At 38.4% G+C, this 22,750-nt stretch overlaps 1 protein-coding gene across 6 annotated transcripts in view; it reads left to right on the forward strand.

The window, feature by feature from the left end:
• Positions 1 to 22,750, forward strand: part of SORCS2 (sortilin related VPS10 domain containing receptor 2) — a 536,124-nt gene that overhangs the window by 438,895 nt on the left and 74,479 nt on the right. For all 6 annotated transcript variants that reach the window (XM_077177749.1, XM_077177750.1, XM_054632803.2 and 3 more), the window contains exons 7-11: positions 2,356 to 2,474; positions 5,632 to 5,721; positions 15,450 to 15,629; positions 20,830 to 20,976; positions 22,331 to 22,433. In XM_077177749.1, the coding sequence (XP_077033864.1) occupies positions 2,356 to 2,474; positions 5,632 to 5,721; positions 15,450 to 15,629; positions 20,830 to 20,976; positions 22,331 to 22,433 (639 nt within the window). The remainder of the gene's footprint in view (positions 1 to 2,355; positions 2,475 to 5,631; positions 5,722 to 15,449; positions 15,630 to 20,829; positions 20,977 to 22,330; positions 22,434 to 22,750) is intronic.

Raw genomic sequence — 22,750 nt, forward strand, 5'->3', positions numbered from 1 at the left:
AGATTCTTTCTCTGTTTATTTGTACTCAGCAAAACTGTCCTGTTATATAAAAATATAGTGTAATTTAAAATCTACTTGTTTTTCACTTTAAGAGGAATTGATGTTAAGATGCTAAGCTCTATTGGTAATGTCCATTAATAGTGCAATTTATCCTGGCATTTGAACATTGAACAGTTTTTCCTGATTTGCGAATAAAACTGGCAATGCAGTGTTGGTGCTGGGTGAGTGTCTGTTAATGTGAATCATTGCACATGTCAGGTCTAGTGCAGCAGCCACCATCTCTCAGAATTTCCTCATCTTATAGTATCCAGTATACTCTGAAACTTCAAAAGGGAAATAAATGAAAAAGCTGATTAGTAGTCAGCATGTGCTTAAAGAGTCACCATGATTCCAAATGCTTGTATAGTTTCTTGTTACCTATCCTACTCCTGAAAGATAATTTAATTCCTTGAATCAGATCATCTAAGTTCCTGTGCAGTCTAAAAGTGAGCCATAAAGAATGCACAGTTTGACTTGCTCTGTTCCCATAGCTTTTCTTAATCATAGCCCTATTAAAAAATCAAAGTTATCATGCTAAAAGCTGAATGAAAAAAAGTCTAAATCTTTTAGCAGTGAGGTTTATGAGACATGGTGACAGCTCCATCAGATGTTTTCTTTAGAGACAATGTAAGATGATTCTTCAGGGACTGAATGCTAAGGAGATTTTGGTTGGTGGTGGATTTTGGGTGGTTTTTTTGGTTTATTTTTTCACTTGGTTGGTTTTGGTTTAGGGTGGCTTTTTTGGAGGGGAGTGTGATTGGTTGGTTGGTTTGTTGGTTGGTTAGTTATTGGGTGTTTTTTTGGTTGGTTGGTTGTTCTTTTTTTGTTTGTTTGTTTCAGTTTTGGTGGGTTTTTTTTGTTTTTTGGTTGGTTTTTTTTTGGTTTTTTTGGGGGGTTTTTTTTGGGTTTTTTGTTTGTTTGTTTGGTTGGGTTTTTTGTGTTTTTTTTTTTTTTTTTTTTTTTTTTTTTTTTGTGGGATTCTTATTTTATTTTTTATTATTTAAGAAATAGCAGAGAAAGAAAAACTCTTGTGAAATATCTCCTGGACTGGCACTTAGGGTCAATAAAAGCATAGCCATTGATTTTAGTAGAAACAGCATCTTTGCACTATCCATATGACAAAGAACTATAATTTTTGTGTTGTGAACTGTGAACACCTGCAAGACTTTAGTTGGTCCATAGCTGCACCAAATATCCTCATGGTGATGATTTGGACATAAGCAGGAGAACTTGGATTGACTCTAACTGCCTCTAAAAGAGATCCAGATTTTAAAACAAATAATTGTATCCAGTATACTGGTTTGTCCTTCTCTAATAAAAAGTCATTAAATGTGGGATGCATTTCCCCTCACACTGCAAAGCTAGTTAAGGACATGGGGATCCATGATTTGCTCTCTCACACTGTACCTGGAGCATGGGTAGCATTAGTGATCTGGGCACAAGATTGTGTAAATAACATTTTCCTCACTGTGCTTGGGCAAGTCGCTCAACTGCTTTGTGCTCAGAAGCTTGTGACAAAGGATGAGCTGTACAAGAGCTTAGGGAAGGTCTTAAAGAGTCCCAGGGAAGGTCTTTAAGTCACAGCTGGTATAAGATAGTGATTGTTGGCTCTGCTGTCTCTGATAAGAGCAGATTATATCAAAGATGCAGTGGTGCTGTTCTAAGAATCCAGGGAGAGAAGATAGTCCTTGCTAACTGGAGAGGAAGAGAAAGGCCATAGCCTCCTCTGATTGTAAATCAGCCTAAGCTTTTGCAGCAAGGTATTAACTCTGAATATAGAAATCCTGCCCCACAGACCAGTTCCAATAGTGTGCTAATAGTGTGTCTGAACATTCTTACAGAGCTTTGAAAATAGGCTTTAAAATTCTGCACGCTGTCTATTAAATGGAGCCTGATTCTTTTCTCATTCATCACAATTTTATACTGGGCTTGATCTATTGATTTCAGCTATGTTGTGTCAGGCTGCCATATCTCCAAGTGAATAATTCGGCTCTGTGCATAGGTTAAGTGAGAAAAGAGGCTCCTTCTATTATCCCCACCCATGAATGGCTCATTCATCTAACCCCTAATCTCTCTGGACCAGCAAAATTTGGATAATAACAGGCTGCCTCCAGGGAACGATCTGAGCTGTAAGCAGTTAATATATTCTCAGTATGTTGGAGATTGAAAAAGTCTTATAGGAGAGTTTAATGTAATAATTCTACAACTAACTCACCTGGCAAAGGCAGCCTTTTTCCTACATGAATAGCATTTAGTACTGCTTGCTTCTTTTTCCCTTGATAGCCCTGTCATATGTTTCTGTCTCTCTTCCCTCAGGTTATCGCTACATCACTTGCCAGATTCAAAATTGTTCTGATAAGACAATGACAGTCCCATTTGCTGGCAGCACTGATCGGGATTCCCTGACTGTGCAGGATGACTACATATTTCTTCAGGTATATATGTACCTCATATTTCTCTGCCATTTTTGGGAGACACAGCTTATTTTGGAATTCAAAAATAAAGTTCCAAACAGTGCAGCAACACTGGAAGGAGCAGGGAGGAATTCATGAATGATGATTTATGATTTTTTACATAGAAAAAAGCATTCCTTTATAAGTCCAAACAAAAAAGAAATTTAAAAAAAAGCATCTTCAGTTTGTGCAACCAGTTGACCTTTAACTATATGAAAATTTTCAAGTGGATTGTGTTACTTTTTATAAATACTCTTGTGTGTTAGGTGAAATGCAAACCTTGTGTTCCTGAGATTAGAAACTCTTCTAGGTCCTTTCCAGGACAAAACACAAAAACATTCCCTGGGAAGAGCATCCAGGGGCAGCCACTGACAGAGTAGTTGCACAGCTTCTTCTCTTGCACATGGATTTTCCTCTGAAGAGATTTTGCCAGGAAAGAACTGCTAACATGGCTGTGCTTAGGAAGCAAAATGGCCATAGCTGGGGAGCTTGGAGCAAATTAGCATGGAATCATAGGATGATTTAGTTTGGAAAAGACCCTTAAAATCGAGTCCAGCCACAAACCTAACACTGCCAAGTCCATCACTAAACCGTGTCCCCAAGCGCAACGTCTACAGCTCATGGTGGTCCAAATTACATTGGGGTTGTTTCATTCCCAAATTACAAGACCTGCCTGCAGAAATATGGACTGGAACTTTGTCAGCCATGTGGCACCAGTACAGCTCAGGCACACTTGTAAGTATTGTTTTAAGTGCTTGGCACTGGTTGTGGTTTGAATCTCTCAGAGCTGCAAACTTCTCAAGGAGCAGTTATGCCCTTTTTGTTTTATTAGATTTTAGTAGGGAAGTTGCTTGTGCTTTCCTTAGTGCTCAGCTATCATTTTTCTCTTACTTTGATGAGATTTGTTTGCTGCAAGGCTTGTATATTTACTGACTTCTGCAGGAAAGCTATTTTGGGGCAGTGGATTCCCCTCCCCACCAGTGCCTCAGTGTGCATCAGCTTGGCTCCTTTCCAACTTTCCCCCCTTGAGCCTGTTTCTTCCACAAGGACCTGTAAATTAGCAGGGTCACAAAGGATCTTTTCCCCTCTTGTTTGGCATAGTGGTTTCAAGGACCTGCATGGCTTAGAAGAATTAACACTAAAAAAAACCCCATCCAAATAAAAAAAAACCAAAGAAAGCCCAACAAAAACCCATGCACCAACTAAAAGGAAAAAAAAAACCAAAACCCACAACAATAACAAAAAAAACCCCAAAACTAAAACCCAATGGCATTGAGAAAGAACTTTTGGACTAAAGTAGCCTTTTTCAGATAAGATCTAGCACTCATGGCACGCATTTTGCTCAAAGGTGTTATCATCTGTGGCTCCCCTCAGGCACAGTCTAAAAATCCATTTCGTAGTGTGTAGATGCTGAGAACTTCTTCTCACCATGCAAACTTCCAGACTGCTGTGCTCAGCAAAACACTGGCTGCTTCCTCATCAAGCATTTTGCTTTGCTGGATGCCATGTACAACTGCATCCTGAGCTATTACTCCCTTTCATGACAGACATGAGCAGACACAAAAGGTGGAAATGTATACACATAAGTAATAGACAGTTGCACCTCAATGATGCTTTTGGTAATTTGGTCTCTCTAGATCTGAGACATGTCAGTGCCAGTAGATGAGGTGTTCATGTGTTCCTCATAAAGGGGAAACATCTCTAGTGTTTTTCCTTTGGACTTTTCTGCAGTAAAACACAATATGTAACGTGTATCTAATTGCTAAATTGGTTTGCAGTTAGCCATATCTGTATTACTGGAGGTTAGAAGGTGACTCTGGGATCCTGTAGTCATATCTGAAGCACAGCACCCCAGAGTTGTGAGGCAGGACAGCATTTCCCTGTTCCAGTGAAACCACAATCAGCTGCACATCTGAGAAACACATACTTTTGAAACTATGTGGAAATTCTTTTATCACTACACTAAAGTACAGTTATATAAGTTATAATCAGACCAAGGACTCCTCATGATATCACAATGATGCCTGTCAGAAAGAGGATGGGACAGAATCCTCTGTGCAACAAGACAGGAGAGTTTGAGGCTGTCTCCCTGCCTCTGGCATTGTTCATCTTCCCTGAGCTGTGCAGATGTGAATCACAGTGTTGCAGGTCTGCACTGGCCCAAATCTATTTTGGAGATTTTTACCATCTCAGCCACATTTCTTTAGTATGCCTATGTCCACAAAGATTAGAAACTTTCTAATACTCATTTTTTTTCCCAATTTGCACTGACAGTCAGACAGTTTCAGAGGTGATTTCAGTAGGAGGATTAAAGTTTCAACACTGTTCTTAAGCACAGACCAGCCTTTAATATCAGTGAGGCTTGACATGACTATGTGCTTCAAGTCCAATTTTCCTCTGCCTTGCATCATCTCCACTCATTTAAATGAATGATGATAAAACATGCATTTAAAAAAAGCCCGTGGACAGATGGGTAAGACTGCCATTTAGCACTAGTTAAACAAATGATGAGTTTTTTGGTTTGATCCATCATCATTTCACAAATCACATTCCTAAAGGCATCACATTCTTTATACCACAAAAAAAAATGCATACAATATTAAATACTTTGTTACTTTTAAAATATTCAGGCATGTGGACCTGCTGTCATATATCAACTTTATTTTTACCAAGCCAAGTCAAGTTTTCATGTTTCAGGATAGGCTGTCTTTTGAATCTTGTTCCCTTTTTAAACACAAAAATTTAGGAGAAGAATAGTGGGATTGGAGTAGTATTTTAAATGGATTTCCCAAGTCAAAAAAAGAAGATGAGGCTCAATGTGAAAAAAGTGAAATATTGCCAAAGGCTGAGTTTTATTTACTGATATGATCTGGTGGTGCTCAAAGGTTTAGTTGGAATTATGCCAATTTATATACCAGCACATTGGTGTTAAATTTTTGATTAGAAAATCCAGGAGAGGTTGTGAGTTGACAATTTTCACTGATGTTTATTTGGAATATTCCTTTTGGTACTTTGGAACATTGCAGTAAAAGTAATGACTACATATTTCAGTTACAGCTGAAATGCAAAGCAGTTTTCTATCTCAGGCTCTTTAGATTTCACATAAGCTGTCACAGAGTTCTGTTTCTCCTTTCTGTAGACAACATCAGCAAACAGGACCAAGTATTACGTGTCGTACCGTCGAAATGGCTTTGTTCAGATGAAGTTGCCAAAATATGCATTGCCAAAAGTAAGTGTGCATGCTTTCCTTTCTCTTCTTGCATTTGTCATCTTCTCTTTCTACCTAAACCAGTTTTGTTCTGCTCTTTTTCAAACTTCATTATTCTGAGATCAACGTTTCTCCTTGTAAGGACTTTTGAACCCTTGTTTTTATTTTGAATGCTGCTTTTATTTTTATTCCATTAATGTAGTACTTGTAAACCATAGAGGGGAATAATGTACAACAGCTTATTTGTCATCAGTTACTGCAACAGTTTTTGAGCTCTGATTCCATGAGGCAGTGCTATACACCCAATGGCAATGGAAAGATATAGAGCAAGTGTTCTTTCAAGAATCAATTACATTTTAATTCCACATGGTGTTGTCTGGTATAAGCATGAATACTAATAGAAGAGAAATTAGCTACTTGGTGTTTCTCTATTTCATTAAAGAATCCCAGTACTGACTTTGGCTGCTCAATGAAATTGCAAGACTTGGTGAGAGCTCCTTCAGTCTACCATATCTTCCTGGTGGTAGGGTTTCTATATTTCCATAGTAAATCAGCAGTTAAGCACAGAAATTTAAATATGGTCTAACTGATGCAGTTGAATTTTTTGTGCTGCACACAGTCTATTTCCTAACTTTACAGTTAGAAGGCTTCTGCAGTCCTGAAGAAAAATAACTTGGAAGTTTGAGAGATCCAGCTGGATAAAACCCTCAGTAACAAGCTCTGACCTTACAGTTCACCCTGCTCCTAGCAGGAGGCTGATCTGGAGGTCTCATGAGGTTCCTGCTTTTTCATGTGATTCTCTGTGATTCTGCCACTTACTTAGCAGAGAACTTGTTTTCTTTGCATGCCTTGAATTGTATTAGTTTAATTAACTGCCCACCTAAGGATGGACATTAAAGTACAATTTATTTCCTTTTGCTGTTATTGTTATAAAGCAAACATTCTAATATTAGATTTTTTTCATCTTAGATTTTCTTATGCCAGTATATATGGTGATCTGAAGTAATTTTAAATTACTTCATATTACCAGAATCTCAGATCAAATTCTCAGGTATTAGTTGGACAAAAATCTGAAACTTGGATATGTTCCTAGTAACACTACAGAAATATCTGTCTCTCTATCTCTCTGTGTCTCTATCTTGTCAAGAAATGTGTAGTCAAAGACAGGTATATAGACCAACAGTAACACAAAGTTATTTCTGTGGGTTTTAGGCCTTCAAGGCAGCCTTTGTGCTTTCTTGGGGGAAACTGTAGTCAGGAAAACAGCAGGAGAATATCCAGGTTATTTTGAAGGTTAAAATATGCCAAACATGGAAACCTCAAGGGACTGCAGCCCATTGAACCCTGCACTGGGACACAAATAAGCAATTAAGGAGCAAGGCAGGGAAGCAGAGTGTAAACAAGGAGCTTCTGACACATTCATAAAGTGTCAGCCACAATTCCCTGGCATTTCTGTCATATGGAGTCTGGATTGTTTGAAATAGTGCTGCATGCTCAATTCTTTGCCTTGGAAAATATGGCTTTTGTTTATTTTTCTCTTTTTTTTTTTTTTTTCCTTGCTAAGTGGATTACCCCAGGCCTGACTGAATAAATAAATTAGAAGTTAATGGTTTCATTTTGGATAGAGTCTATTGCTACCTAGGAACAGGTTGACTATGTCATTTTGAAAGGGATGTTTTTGTGCTCTTCCTAGTTCAGACAATACCCAACAAGAAAAATAAAGTAAATATTATCTCTTCAGCATTTTGACAATACTGCCAGGAGATGTTTCTTTGGTATCTGCACAAAACAGAGTTGAAAATTGCAGGAAGAGGGCCTGGAAGCCAGAAATACATTTCAAATAGTGATTTAGAATAATTATGAATATGAAAGATTTTAACCTTTTCTAAGACATTTTCTTTTAAGTGATTTGGTACCTTCACATTAGAACAGAAATTTTACATACTGAAGTAAATATGAACACAGCTCTAAAATTTTTTACAGTGCTATATTTCAGTGAGAATCATCCAAGTGCAGTAGAATTGGATCATGGAACTTTGCAAAGACACAGGATATCAGCAAAGATCCTGGCACATTAAATGTGCATTTAGAACATGTGGCTTTGAAGCTGCTTCTTTTATGGTGGTTGGAGATAAACAGAATGGAAGAATTTACAAAGGATGTTTTTTAAGATTGATTAAAACCAATAGCTTTTGAAAGATCTGAGTTTCATAGAGTTTTAATATTAGATTTTGCTTAACCAGGAGATGAAGCATGACTATAACAGGCTATATTTCATTTTTCTTGAAAGCATGAAATGAAGTGTCAAAAAAATCTCTTTCCAAGTGGTCTCTGTACAGAATTTTTGAGCAATGATTGTTAATAGGGAAGGAAAACTGTAGCTAAGTCAGAACTTGCTCTAGACTGGTCAAGGTTGTGTCTAACAATATCAGGAGAGCTGTGCCAAAATGCAACCTGTAGCCTTAGGGAACTGGGCTGGGTTTTTCAGATGTTATTCTTTTGCTGCATAGATTCCTTTCATGATGATTTTGCATAAAGAGATAGAATGAGCAGTTTCAGACTGAATAGTTAAAAAATGTTTTTGATGTCTCATTTTCCTTTCAATATAAAAAGGTTGGAAATCTGCAAGGAATTTATTATCTTTTTTTTTATATTATTTGCATTTGTGTTTTTGTTTGTGTTTGTCCAAATGCATCCCCAAAGAGAAACCTAGAAAATAATAGTGTGTCTTTGTTCATATTTACAGTCCTCCTTACTTGTGAATGAGAGGCTGCTAAAAGCAGCTTCCAGCCAAGCTTTACCTCTGTTAAGTTTCTGGGCTCCAGCTCCACAGTGCCTCTGAGATCACCTTTTTGTAACACATCATTGCTCTGTGTGTGTACAGACAGCAGAGCCATTGGGGGCCATCAGAATTCAGATAATTTTTTTAACCTTTCTTCTGTGCTGGTGAGAGATCTTTTTCTTTTTGTAACACTGTGTTTGATACTGACATTGCATGGAATCCCACAGCTGTCTCCTGCATTTGACAAGTGCTGGCTGCTGCCAGGAAAGGTGGAAGCAAAGGCTGGTGAGACCATATCAAAGGTTGCTTGTATGCTCCCCAAAACAGAAGAGGAATTTTCAAACTACTGTTTTCAAACTGTTGTTTTAAAATTGATCTGGTTTCTGTACTGTATTCCATTGTACCAAGACTGATTGTTCTGTGCTGCTAAACCTAGATCACAAGTTAGGAACTCGTGGGAAGTGAATACCAAAATCAAGGCAAGAGCAGCAGGACAGCATTTGTGGGTCAGCTTGGCTGGTTAGGAGGGTCCCAGGGGATCCAGCAATCCCCCCTGGGCTGTGTTCAGCCTGGAGCAGAGGAGCTTCAGCTGCCACAGCTGGGAGGGTAAGTCTGCCCAGAGGCACAGGCTAAAGCCCCATCCCGACTGTCAGCACACTTGTATTGCACAGGTTCCTGCAGCCCTGATTGCCCTCTCCTTGAGAAGTGCAATTTGAAGAGGGAGAGAGAGGAGCAGTACATTGGGTCTGGTCCTTGTTCAGGTATTTGAGTCATGCTCTGATGTGGGTAACACTAAAACTGGGAACTAGTTCATTCTGAGAATTTGAGCAAAAAACATTGTTAACAAAATTTTTGACCAAGCCAAGGAAACTGCTACAAATTATGGCAATTTTACTATTGGAATTTGGAATAATTTAATTATTCTGAGTCGTCTTCCCGTCTCTCTTAAATAAATCCTATTGATAATGATCTCCCTTTAAGAACTGATACAAGGCATTGATTGATTCTGCATTCATTCATGCCTCCTACAAAATCTTAATGATGCAAGAGCTCTATTGTTTGTTGTATCCTGCTGCAATTCAGAAAGTTTAGTTCTGAAAATATATGGTGTGGGAAAAGCTTCTTTTATCTTTTTCAATCTCTGTATCTATTTTCTATCTTGTGAAATAAGCAATAATGTAAAATTTTTCAGGTAACCAGGAAAAATGGAAGTATAGGGTAAGAACAAACAAAAACAAAAGAAGAAAAAAATCCAATTGCCTCAGAAATAGGTTGAAGTCTGTACTTTATTCATGGCAATACAAATCTCCTATAGATGCCTTCTATCAGATCCATGTATTTTTTTGGTTTGATTTTCACCTGGTCACCTCAAAGCATGCCCACCTCTTCCTGGCTTCAGTCTGAATACTCATCACGGTTTTAAGCATAGACTTCTGAAATTGTCTGTGTCACTCAATAATAGATCTAAGACAATCCTTCAATGGGTCTATCCATTAACAGCAGAAATGGTAGAAGATTCCTGCAACCCTTTTGTGTGATGTTCTCTAAGGATTTGGCTGCCAGATGGTTGGATTGCAAACTGCTGAGTCTATGACAGCTCATTTGCAAGGCTCTTAGTCTCCCAGTAATTTTGTTCCACTTGGGAAGCCCCTTTGCCCCCTGCCACTCACCACCCTGGGAAGCTTTGGCTGAGGTTGTTCCCCTGTACCAGGCAGAAGAGCAGTTTTTAGTGGCAGCTCCATTCTTCTGGAACTCCACTGGAATAGCTGTTGAGCAAAGAAGAAAAGGGAAAGAGTGGGAATGCAGGTGGCAGTGGCATTTGCTGCAGAGGAAATATTCCTTTCCCAGGCAGTGTCACCACAGCAGCCAGTGAACCTGAGCTATAGCAGTTGTCTGACTTGCTGGGTGTACAAATCCATCTGAGGAGGATTCAAGGAACTGTTCTTTTCTTCACTGTGCAACTTATTGATTTCTCTCCATGAACTTTTTTGCTCAGCCATGCAAGGAAGATTAGGAGGATTATCTTTGGGATATGTGCCATCCAGTTACCTTGACTGTGCTTGAGAGATTACAGGAGTATAAATGTGGTACATCTGGAGGTCAAGACTGAGACTGCAGAGCCTTGAGTCCTTACATCTGTTCCACTACTGATACATTTACTCCTCACCATTCTCTGTTTAATACATTGCTTATTTCATGTTAACATTTTGCTCAACCACAGCATCAAAGGATTGCAAAGGGGCAGAATTCTGGCATCTGACCATAAATTGTAAGATTTAAACCCCCAAGAATTTTGAATGATACTTCCTATGTTATCAGCACATTGTAGACAAAGGAGCACTAGTGGGCTGTACAATCTTGTCATCTTTTGTAGCCTTCTGTCTTCAGGCTGTAATTGTACTTATTTGTGTCATAGAGTTTCTTATCACAGTTAGTAATATGATAAACCATACTGAACATTTCTTGAATATAAAATTCTGTAAAGTATTTGCAAACTTATAGGCTGGTCAGTTACTGAATGTAGATGGTATGTGTCTGTATACAATGAAAACAACTCATTGCCCTTCCCTTCCTCCTTTAAACCTCTTCCCTTCTTTCCTGCTATCCCCAACTGCCCCACATCCAGCTCTGTTTAGGCTTTTTGGACCAACTTTTGATTGCATGTTCATTCAGCTTTATCTGATAACAGACTTGACTACATTAAAAACAGGTAATTAATTATGGAAAGACTGTTGGCATCTCTGTGTTAGAAGTAAAGAAATAATTTTTAAGCAGTGTTTTCAAGAAGAAATATTTGATTGTGTCTGTATACTTGATGGAGGAGTTCTTGGATGCCTGTGCTCCAGGTCATGGCTGAACATGCCCAGTTCTTTCAATGCCTTGTGTACACCCTCAGACTCACTGATTTAACAGACTGTGTCTGTTCCATGTGATATGGAGTTTCTTTGAAGTTATGCTCATCTTTTGGAACAAGTTGGCCTTCTGCAAATGCCTAATTATTTTGGGTATCACTTTGAAACTCTCTTTGTGTTATTTGTTTGTTAATTATGTTCTCTGCTATTGATGTAGTACAAACATAGCAGCTTACAAGTCCCTGAGAGAGCAGGAGTGACATGACCTGTCACTGGATGCCTAACTTAATCATGCCAAATTTTAATATGAAGTCTTTGATCAGGATTTGTTTAGCATTTTTTGTAGAAAAAGTAATTCTGATTCAATACATCTCCAGCTGTCCTTAATTCTAATTCCATGGGCTGGTTCACTGCTTTGGACCTATGAATAGTTTCACAGATTTTTACTGATAAATATACAGATTTCTGTGCTTAGTGTGGTATAACATGTCCCAGTGAAGAGAGAATGATGAAGGAAAAATTGTGACAAAGGAATTGTACAAAATAGAGTGCACAAGAAGCACCTTAGTAAACAAAACAGAGAAATCTCATGGGGGCTTAGAGGTTTAAAAAAAAACAAAACAAAACAACAAGAAGTTTTGGGCAATGCAGCTCATAGAACCTCAGAACTGTGCAAAAGCTTACAACCTAAGAAGGAGAATACTGGTATTTGGGAATTACAGACTGGCTGATACCAGCTGACATTGGTGAGCTTTGCAAAAACAAAGAGATAAAGAGGAAAGTCAAAATAGCAAGAGCATGGATACGTGGGTCAGTAAGAGAGAGAGCAGAGGAGGCATAGCAGACTTGAGAGGGCAAAAGTAAAGTAGCAGAGATAAGAGAAGGGATGCCCATGGAGAAATGAACATACCACAGAGGAAACAGCATGGTTGCTATGGCAAATCTGGGAGAGGGTTCTGCCTTGGGTCGTCTGGAAGGGCATGGGTTCTCATTTCAGCATGGAAGTGAAAGAAAATCACAAGATCTTAAATAGTGAATGTGTATGAAAATGAAGCCTGGAGATAACAAAAATCTGAATAGAGACAATAAGGAATGTTCCAAACCCTGAAGATCTCTAACATCAGTAAAGAAGGTCTTTATAAATTAATTTGAATAAATTGTGTGTGAATAGCATAATTACAGAAAAATGTGGTGATCAGTGGCACTTTGAGTAGCTTGCAGAATGAAGAGAGAAGGCAGCAGGTCCAGCAGAAGGCAATTGCCGTAGTCCAAGCGTGAAATCATAAAAGAATAAATGCTTTCCTTGTAGGATCTGCTGAGGTTACAGCCTAAGGTTGTAACTGTGTCCATGAATTAGATAAAGCAGTAAAAACGTGCATTCTCTCCATCAAGATTTTTTTTTCCTTGGACATCCTTTCTGGTTAACTCTTAGGTGACAGACAGTAGGTACTGCCTAGCACTGTTTGCTGATGTCCCCTGTCCATGTGCTTCTCACCTCTTGAGCAGTGGGGGTAGCTGGGATGAAGGAATGGAATCCATCCCCTGTATTTGCCAGTTAATTCCTTCTTTTTAAATTCACCTTTCAGTATAGGAATAGTAGAAAAGTGACATGGCCATTTGGCTTTGTTTTAACTAGATTTTCAGCAGTTTGTGTTAACTGGGATTTTGAAAGATAAGTTGAAGAATTGGGCATGAAATTTGCAGTTTTCCTCACGTTGTCAATTACTTTTCCCAGAAGATTGTATCAGAAAGCAGGAAATGCTGCACAGGATTGTTGCAAGGTAGTATAACTGAAAGACTGCTTTGTTTCTTGAGGGAAAAGAAATCATTCTGAAAGGAAAATAGCTGTAAGGCTGAGCTGGAAATCTGAAAGGAAGGAACAAAGTTCAAGGCAGTGCAAGGGTAATTTCACTTGCTAAGACCAGGATCTGTTAAACTCTTGCCTCAGCAAAGTTGCCAACCAGGAGCCTGAGAGGACAAACATCTTTATTACGAGCAGCCACTGCCAAGAGGAAAGTGAATTCTGATTTGCTGAGTAAAAGTTTGCATCCAACCTCTCTTTCCCTCACATGACCCCCACAGTCTGCCCCAAATTAATCTCCCTGTCCTTGTGCACTGCACATTTTGGCTCTTTGTGTGTTGCTTCTGATGGCTCAGCTGCTCCTACCCCAGCCTGGGATGGGAGACCCAGACCTGAGCCCATCCCCAGCTCTTACCTCTGCCACCTCACCAGGGAAAGCATGGAGTGGGACAGCATTGGGGCAGGGAAGGTGCCCTGCCTGCATTCCCTGGGGGTTTGCATTTCTGTGGCACTGTGTGAATGTTTTATTGTAATAATGTAGTCGTTAACTTTGCAGAAAGCTCCTGGCTTCGTGGAAGATTAGGAGTTTTCTAGAGGTTTTCACATTAAAAAATTGTTTCTTTATTCTTTTTGACTCTGCTTCGTTTCCATCCTTATTTTCAGATAGCCATGGGAACTTTCCATGTGGGCTACCAATCCTTATGTTGCCCTGGCTCTAGGCAGGAAATGAAACATTCTATACATTAAAGAGACTTTTAAAAGAACCTGTTGTGATCAGTTGCTGTGTTTTGCTGGCATTTCTGGCAGACTCTGCTTTGGAGTAATTGTTCAGTACCAAAAAAAACAAAAAAAAAAAAAAGAGAGCTATTCCTGGGATGCTAAACAAAAATCTACTTTACTACAAAGTTCAAATGAGAGTCTTTGGAAACAGCATTGAGCTGTCGTTGATAGGAAACTTCACTTACATTCCTTTGTGTTGAGATGTGTCACATATGCAAAAATACTTTAAATTTAACTAAACTATAACTAAACTATTAGTATTTAATAACCCTCCTCTGTTCATATTAAAAATCTTTCCTTTGCATTATTTTACTTCTATACATGCCTTTTTTTAATCTAAGTGTCTCAGTCACTGTGCATTGCCTACAGTGTGACTGCCATGCTTTGCTGAGTACTCAGTGTTCCTCTGTTCCTCACTCTTTCTTCAGTCTTAACTGGATTCTTATGAAACTGGTCTGTCTCCTTGAGTTCTACAAAGTTGTTTTCTTGATTTTTTTTATTTTTTTTTAAGCCAATTCATTCTAAATTGATATTGTCTTGACATTCTGGTAACTATTTAATATTCACTCTATTGCCTTAAACTTTTTCAATAATAAGGTGACCAGAACTGAATGCAATATCCCAGTTAAGTTCCAAGGTCATCAAGAGTTGACAAGCTTCCAGTCTCTGTGACTTGATGTCATTTCTTACATAGCCCCAACATCTGCCTTTGTGCTCCCAAATCATGTTGCCAAGTCATGTCCCTTTATTCTCTTTCCTAAGCTTAGTTCAGTGTTGCTACTTCCTGATTTATTTCTTCTGTTTGATATTAGTGTTAAATTATTTTCCCCAGCTGTGCATTTTTTTTTGTCTGAGATATTTGGAGTGAAGAAGCTGGGAAAACTGAAAGCAAGCTGTAGCAATATCCATGCCTGAAATTCTTGGGAAATGATTGCAGAATGTTGACTCTCCTTTTATTCCTGTTGAATATTTAAGTGGTTGTGTAGACATAGATAGACAAATTAATGTAATCTACTACAATGCACATGAGCTGTGTGCATGATAAGTGCTATATCCCATGTGAAGTGCTGTACAATGTATCTGATCCTCTTTGTGCTATGCTATTTTTTTACCTAATTTTCATTTCTCTATTACTTGAAGATTATTTTTTTAGATTAGCTTTGTTAATGTTGTTTCATTCTTCCATTGACTCTTATCCAGATTTTAAAAAGTCTGTCACTTGAGGTTTTTTTCCTTTCACTATTTTTTCCTTTCAAGAAATCATTTCCTGCTGAAGTCAGAGCAGAGTACAGATATTGCACATTCATGATTTTTTCCTTCACTAAGGTGGTTTGCACTGCAGTCAGAAGGCAGTGAGGAACCACTTTGGAGCACTGGGATAGCCATGCTGATTAGTATTATTTTGGGAGATTATTGTTTTTAAACATTCAGATGTTTCCCCTCCCCCCAGTATTAAACACTCCTGACCAACTCACTCTTTGTACAATAGAAATTATGTAAAAAATTAGTCATTTTGTACCTTATTTTCCTACAGGATTTACAGATAATCAGCACAGATGAAAACCAGGTGTTTGTGGCTGTACAGGAGTGGTACCAGACAGACACATACAACCTGTACCAGTCTGACCCACAAGGTGTTTACTACTCCATCTTGCTGGAGAATGTCCGGAGCACAAAGCAGCCAGAAGAGAATGTCCTGATAGATATTCTGGAGGTACATCTTTACATTTCCCATTCTGTGTAGTCTGTGGGGAGGATTTTTTTTTTATTTATTATGAGTAGAATTAATTTTAAGTAATGTATTTTCACAGTTATATTTAAATAGAAAGTCTAGGATTTCTTATTTGTAGCCCATTGTTACTACTTACATGTTTCCCTCTTGCCCTACTAATGTGTTGTGTATACTCTAACTAGATTCTTGTGATGGGGTTCTATGGATATGCAAATCCAAAACTGAGTTCTTTTTAAGATATTGAAAAGTGAATCTGGCAACACAATTTATTATTGAAGTAAGAAGTTATGCAGCTGTCTATGTACAGTTTTTTTCTTCTAGGTGACTCACTGGTGCTTTTCCTGGCTTAAGAGCAGGACATCTTTTAGCCAGTAGGGTTTTAAGTAGTAATCCTGCAAGCCTTGTGCTAGGTTGTGTGAGCTCTGAAAGGCTAAGAGCCAACAAAATTAGATATTGGACAACAAATTCACTTGCTTTCAGTACATGTGTGTGCCAACAGCATTTTCTATGAGACCAACTCAGCTGTAAACAAATTTATCTTGTATTTTAACATCAGCTCACTTGGCAAAATAAAAGACTATAGTGTTTTGGAAGAGAATCAGAGGCTGTTATCAATTCCATTCCTGTTTAGGGAATGGAATTTCAGAATAATGAATTTCAATGTAACATTTGCTCTAGTTCTGTTCTTTCTGGCCAGTATCAGAGCATTAAACTGGCTTTGGTCTGACTCAGTTTGTCCCATTATATGTAATTTGCCTGGTGTTAATTTAAAAAAAAAAATACAAAAAACAAAACCCAAAATTTTAAAGGTGCACCAGACTTCTTTGGCAAAGGTTTGTAGTAATTCTGGATACAAGGCACACAATGACAGAACTGTTAAATGGCTGTAATTAGACTCTTCTTGGTGCAGGAAAATGATAGTGTTTTCTTCCTCCTTATCTCCTCCATCTTTCTTTAGCTTTTTCTTTCTAAATGGCTGTGGTAAAACAAAAAGGTCTCTCATTACCAGTGATTATTCTCTAGACTCTACCTTTTTAGAAATGAGGCTTCCTAATGAGTGAAGCTACACATTGTGTGTAGCCACGTTCCCACTGGGTGATTTATCGATAGCATTAATTTGCAGCGTTTTACTCTTGGGCACCCCTGTGACCAGGCAAAGCTAAAAGGCAGTCAGGTGCAATCTCTACTCCTTGCATCACCTGTAGCATGTAATTTCAGATAAGTTGTACAGAGATGCTACCCCTGGCTATCCTTTTGTCTACAAGAATTATTAACTTAATTCAGTTACACTGATTGTTTAATAATTTCCCCAATGTTGCTGAGGGCATATTAGATAATGCAATTGTAGTTTATTGTGTGCTGGATCAATTTGTAGGGTTACATTAAGAAGAAAATGTACACATGATAAGGACTATACACGTGGAGCCATACAATTCAATTCTTTTAAGCTATTTTTGAAATTGAGTTGCTTTATAGGAGAGTGCTGATGGCTTCTAGATAGCTTGCATGATAAATAATTAGTGCTCATCTTGTTTACTAGAATGGGATCAAGTGCTCATAATGTGTGGGTTGTTTACTCAGTATAAAATTGCTAATAAATAAAACACATATTGCAGCCCTTGAGGATGGGATTTTTTTTATTCTAATCTGGGTTTTCTCTTTCGGGCATTTTAATGCAAGTGTCCCATCTTGGGAAGGGGAATGTTCAGTGCAGCACAGAGACAATCTTCAGTGGTGGAAAGCTTCTCTTTCTGCCAGTATGTAATTCTCCTTACAATTTGTACTGTTCATCTTTGTTATCTTTTGACTGCACTTAATCTTTTGCTTGTACATCAGCCATAAAATTTTTAATAGGTATCTGCCTGTCTGTATTAATTTTCTTTTCTATGCTGTATCTTTTGTTTGCACCATATTTCTTCTCATGTTGCACACGTAAAAGGGAACAATTTACAAATAATTGTTTAAAGAAGAGAAGAAAAAAAAAATTAAGCACTAAATGACTGTCCAAAAGGACCATGCCCTTGAATTATGTGACAATTTCAAGGAGCATGTTTTTGAAATTGTATCTAGTGCTGCCACTGTGAAGGAGTCACAAATTTGACATAAACATATTTGCAGAATGGGCATACTAATGCAATACCTCTGCATTGGTTCCTGCTGTGACTCCTTCTGTAGATAAGAGCTACATGAGTTGCAGTACACTTTCTTCATGCCTTTTTCCCCCAAACAACAAATTGTATATATTTAAATTTTAGTCACAAACATATATGATAGAGCAGTAATTTCTACATTTCAGTAACTGCTGCTATAAAACACTGTGGGACATCTGAACTGTGCTTCTTGCTACCAACAAAACAGAATATTGTTGGGATGAAATATCAGAAATGTAACAAGGAGCAATTAACAAGTCACAGCAGAAAGTCTCAGAAAATAATTTTATTAGGTACAAAATGCTTTTCTAAGAGTACTGGGGAACAACTATCCCCTGAACTGTTTAAGAAAATAGGTACTCTGAGAACTAAGCTCAAAGTTCAAAAATAATCAGCAGAAAGGTGCTTTGAATTTCCTCCTGTACAGCTGTCCTGGGCTGTTCATCAGAGTAACTGAGCACTGCACAATGTTGAAATGTCTTCTTTTCCATAGCAACTTACTATTAATGTGAATCTTTTCCTTTCTTGATAGAAAGATACTTATCTTGCAATTTTAGATTAGGGAACTAAGTCAAGGAGTAGAATGTACAGAAGAATTTGGGTGCCTTGGCATCACAGCCAGGAGATAGATTAGACACACCTCATTTCCAGTATTTACAGAGTCAGGTGTGTATTTGTATAGGCCACAGGAGAAATGAAATGGAAAATGCTACAGCAGGGGTGGGATGTTTTAAAGATGCCATTTTTTACACACCATAATTTTGTGTTAGTTATTGGGTTTTAGATTAATGCACCACTCCAAACATGATATTTCTGAACTTACTCTGAAGATAGATGCCTGAAACCTATTTATTATTTCAAGCAGGGTTTATGCCTTTCATTCAAAGTGCAAATGCTGTGAAGTGCTGGTTGGCTTTTATCTTTTAAAACAGCAGTGAGAGAAGTTAACTGAGATACTGGAAAAAATGTTTTCATAACCTTTCAATGCTTGATAGATTCAAACACTTATGTCCCATATTCTAGAGAGGAGAAGTTACCCTAGAGCTTGGTTAGATTAGAGATGGGAGTGGCAATGGAGAAAAATTTTAGCCTGACTCCTATTTGATGATTATATGGAATTATTAAATATTCATTAAATGAGTGGGTGGGAAAGGGAAAGAGAGGAGAAACAAAAATAATCATGATGCAGCACTGGTTTTGCCATCCACAGATGAAGAGGGAAACCTCAGTTGCAGTCTCTGATCTAATTATTGTTTAAATATTTAATATTGTGTTCACTGGAAGGAAGACATGCACAAAAATTTTACCCCAAGTCTGCCTTCTCATGTAAATATTTGAACTGCCAGGTTTTTTTTTGTGGCTGAGCTATCTCTTGAAGGTAGACTATGTAAAAAATCCCCAGCAAGATTAAAATGCTTTGAAATTAAAGAAAGCAGGTTCATAATTTCTTCTCTTCCTTTCCTTTTCTCACCTGCACTGCAAATAGGTGACTTTTATGGTATGTTTGATTTGGAGGTGGTTCTGAACTTTCAGCATCCTGGATAAGTAACCCAACCACATATGCACAGGATTTGAGAAAGAAGGAGCTTGTGGAGAGTAGAGTATTTAAATGTTTATATAGAACTTTTTTCATATATAAACTTATATATATTTCCAAGTTCTAGGCTGTTACCATAACCAGCAGAACACCCACATTCTCTGTAGGTTTGGATCAGTTCCTTCCTGTATTAATAAACAATGAGTATCAAATCTGTAGCCTGATGGTAGGGATGCCTGCTTTTCACCTTCAATGCAGACTTCTGCTAAATGAATGTTAAATGGAGTTAAGACCTGGCAACTGGAAAAAGAAAGGAACAGTAAATATTTCAAATGAAAAATAAAAGTTCAGAAGTGCATCATGTTATCAGGAGCCAAATATTCCTGATCATCCAAAGAGCTGGCTGTCTTGTGCATTTATTCGTAATGAATGATTCAGTTTTGTTAAGAGTCAGCATCCAAGGAGATGAGCAAGCTGTACTGTGCTGGAAATGTGTATCAGTTTATATATGTTGTCCAGAATTTTTCAAAAATTCAGGAAGTCTCATAAATAATGGCAAGGGAACCAAGAGCACTCTTAAGGAAACCTTCACTTTTAATAGAAGACCTTATCTCGTGCCCATGGGTGGAATATACATTAATATGTTAATAATTTAAATGTTAGGGCTAGAACTAAACATATTAAGTTATAATTACTGTCAGGCTGCTTCTAAAATTATACCCATTAACTTCGACACTTTGAGTTGTAGTAATTTTCTAATAAAGGTTGTTTTGAAATAAAATAACAGCCCAAGAGAAGAGGGTCATTTTTTGTTATTATTTTTTCTCCAGAGGTTAAACTGGTGAAGGGTGGACTGTGGAAGCATTTCAGATGCTTGAGAGGGTGATTGAGCCCTCAATGTGTCTTTCTCAGATGATCTGCCTGTATTTATTTCCTGCAAAGGACAAGACTGCTTCCCAGATCAGTGTTATTTTAAAGGCTATGATACTGTGTTGCATTACTGTAATGTATTTGTGTGATATGGGCACAGAAGTTCAGGTTAAAAGTCAGATGATTGTTAAAAATTGCTTACATCATTTGTAGAACAGCATTTTAAAAATGTTCATATTTAAAGAAAATGCAGAGGGGAAACTTTATTGGTGGACCATGCTACCATAATTTTTATATTTTGCTATATAAATTGTTGTGTTTTGCTATATTAAACATGTATTTTAATTACCCTTCTGACATGGAGAGAACTGCATATGCTTTTTAAATACATTTAGAAATAAAAATCAGTTTGTAATTGTCCTTGTGTTCCCCCTTTGTCCCTTTCCTCTTATATTTTTGCCTTCCTCATATTTTTTTAAGGTATCATCCACTTTCCTTTCAGTTTCCAGGAGAAACTACCTGAGATACACAGTTCAGAGCCACAAAAGAGCAGCTAATCAGGGATAATCCTTGCTGAAAGAAACGTGTATGTGCTGGATATTAGCTTTTCTTCTCTATGCTTCAGGTCAGAGGTGTAAAAGGAGTCTTTTTGGCCAACCAGAAAATTGATGGGAAAGTTACAACCCTGATAACCTACAACAAAGGCCGTGACTGGGATTTTCTAAACCCTCCAGACATTGATATGAACGGCAAACCCACCAACTGCAAACCTGTAAGTGGCTCTTTTTGGTGTATCCTCCCTCTGAAGTGTGCAAGAATTACCTGCATGGTAGGATGTGCAGGAGTTCCAACAGCCCAAGAGCTTTGTGCTGAGTTTAGCAGGCAAATGCACTTGCATTGCTTGAGCTGTGGTTCCATAGGCTCTTAGTCCAGTCATCATGTAGAATGAGGAGTCAGTGCTTTCTGGTGCACTGCATTTCATATTTGAAATCACTTGGACACAAAGAGGGCACATTTCTTGTGTGTCAGCCACACAACCCAGTTCAGAATAATCATGGCAGTCATTTGTGTCTGGATATATGGGGCACATCATGAGTCAAACTCAGATTACCAAGAATTTTTCTCTTTCCATCTCTTCATATTTTTGTTTCACAATAAACCAAGGTAACCTTTGGTTCCCTGTTAAAGGGAACTCCTGACAGTTGCTTGAAAATAAATACCATGGTAACTTGCATAAAATATTCCTTTCTTTTTGTAAGATGTTATTTCTGTTTGTTTAGATGTCCCAGGTGCCCACAGTATTTTATTATTTGCAAGGATTTACTGAAAGCCTTATATTTTTCCCACTGACTCTCTGCTCCTGCAGACCCAAAGCTCTGCATTTGTGGGCAAAACAAATGCTTGTAGTCCTGCACTGCCAGAGATTTACTCCCTCTCCCCATGGCAGAAGTGAAGGAGCTGCTGGTTCACTTTTGGAGAGTCCAAGGCTGTGCTGCAGGGCTCCAGCCTGTGGGGTCTGGTGCAGATCAGGCTGAGATGAGTGGGACAATGGCACTGGCAGCAGCTCCCAGGCAGAGATGGCAGCTGGCTCCTGGTGAAGCTCCTGGTCACATTGCTGTGAACAATATGACCTTTGAGTGCACTGCACAAAGGGCAAGAAGCAGTAAGTTGCTTAGCAAGGAGACATGATGTGTCCTAAACTCACTATGCTATTTTTCATACCACTTCTTTACTAAAAAAGGCATTTCAGCCCAAACAGTTGTTTTTAATAATAATTTTGCCATTTACCTGGGACCAACAAACATGCAATACTTGCTGCTGTTAGTTAATATTTTTAAGCAATTATGCAGTCAGGAGGGGGTTTGTATAATAATGCTGACTTCCTTGAGTTTGCAAATCTTTTTGTTGAGACAGTGGCACACTATGCAGACATCACCAGAGACTCTTGATATAAAGTGAAGACCGATACTTCAGACTGGAATTTGGCTCCATGGGAAGCAACCATTCTTCTTCTTTATGAAGACATACATTGCTGAAGCTGCTCCCTGTCTGGGCTTTCATTTATTCTAGGAGCATAAGTGATAGCAGTGATTTTTAAACCTGTTCTCTGCTTCTTCCCCCACAAGCCTGATTGTCACCTCCACCTGCATCTGCGGTGGGCAGACAACCCCTATGTGTCAGGCACAGTGCACACCAAGGACACTGCACCAGGGCTCATCATGGGGGCAGGTAAGTCCATGGCATTGCTTTTTAACACCTGAAATCTGGCAGGGATTCTTTGGAGATGTAGGCTTTGGATTTGTAAGAATACCATGCTAAAAACATTGCCAAAACAAGGCTTTCCTGCAGAATAATCCTTTATGATGAAACAATTCAATATATAAGTTAATGGAAGGCCCAGAGTTGTGTCTTCTCAGACACAGATCTACATCAGATCTAAATCAGTCACCTGGGTCCATCATGCTCTGCTGTGCTGTGCAGTCCCTCCTTCCCCATTAATGTGCTGTGGAGGTGTGGTGATGGCTGAAGGACATGTCCTGCTTTCT

This window comes from Agelaius phoeniceus, chromosome 4, assembly GCF_051311805.1.
Source record: "Agelaius phoeniceus isolate bAgePho1 chromosome 4, bAgePho1.hap1, whole genome shotgun sequence".
Classification (NCBI taxonomy): domain Eukaryota; kingdom Metazoa; phylum Chordata; class Aves; order Passeriformes; family Icteridae; genus Agelaius; species Agelaius phoeniceus.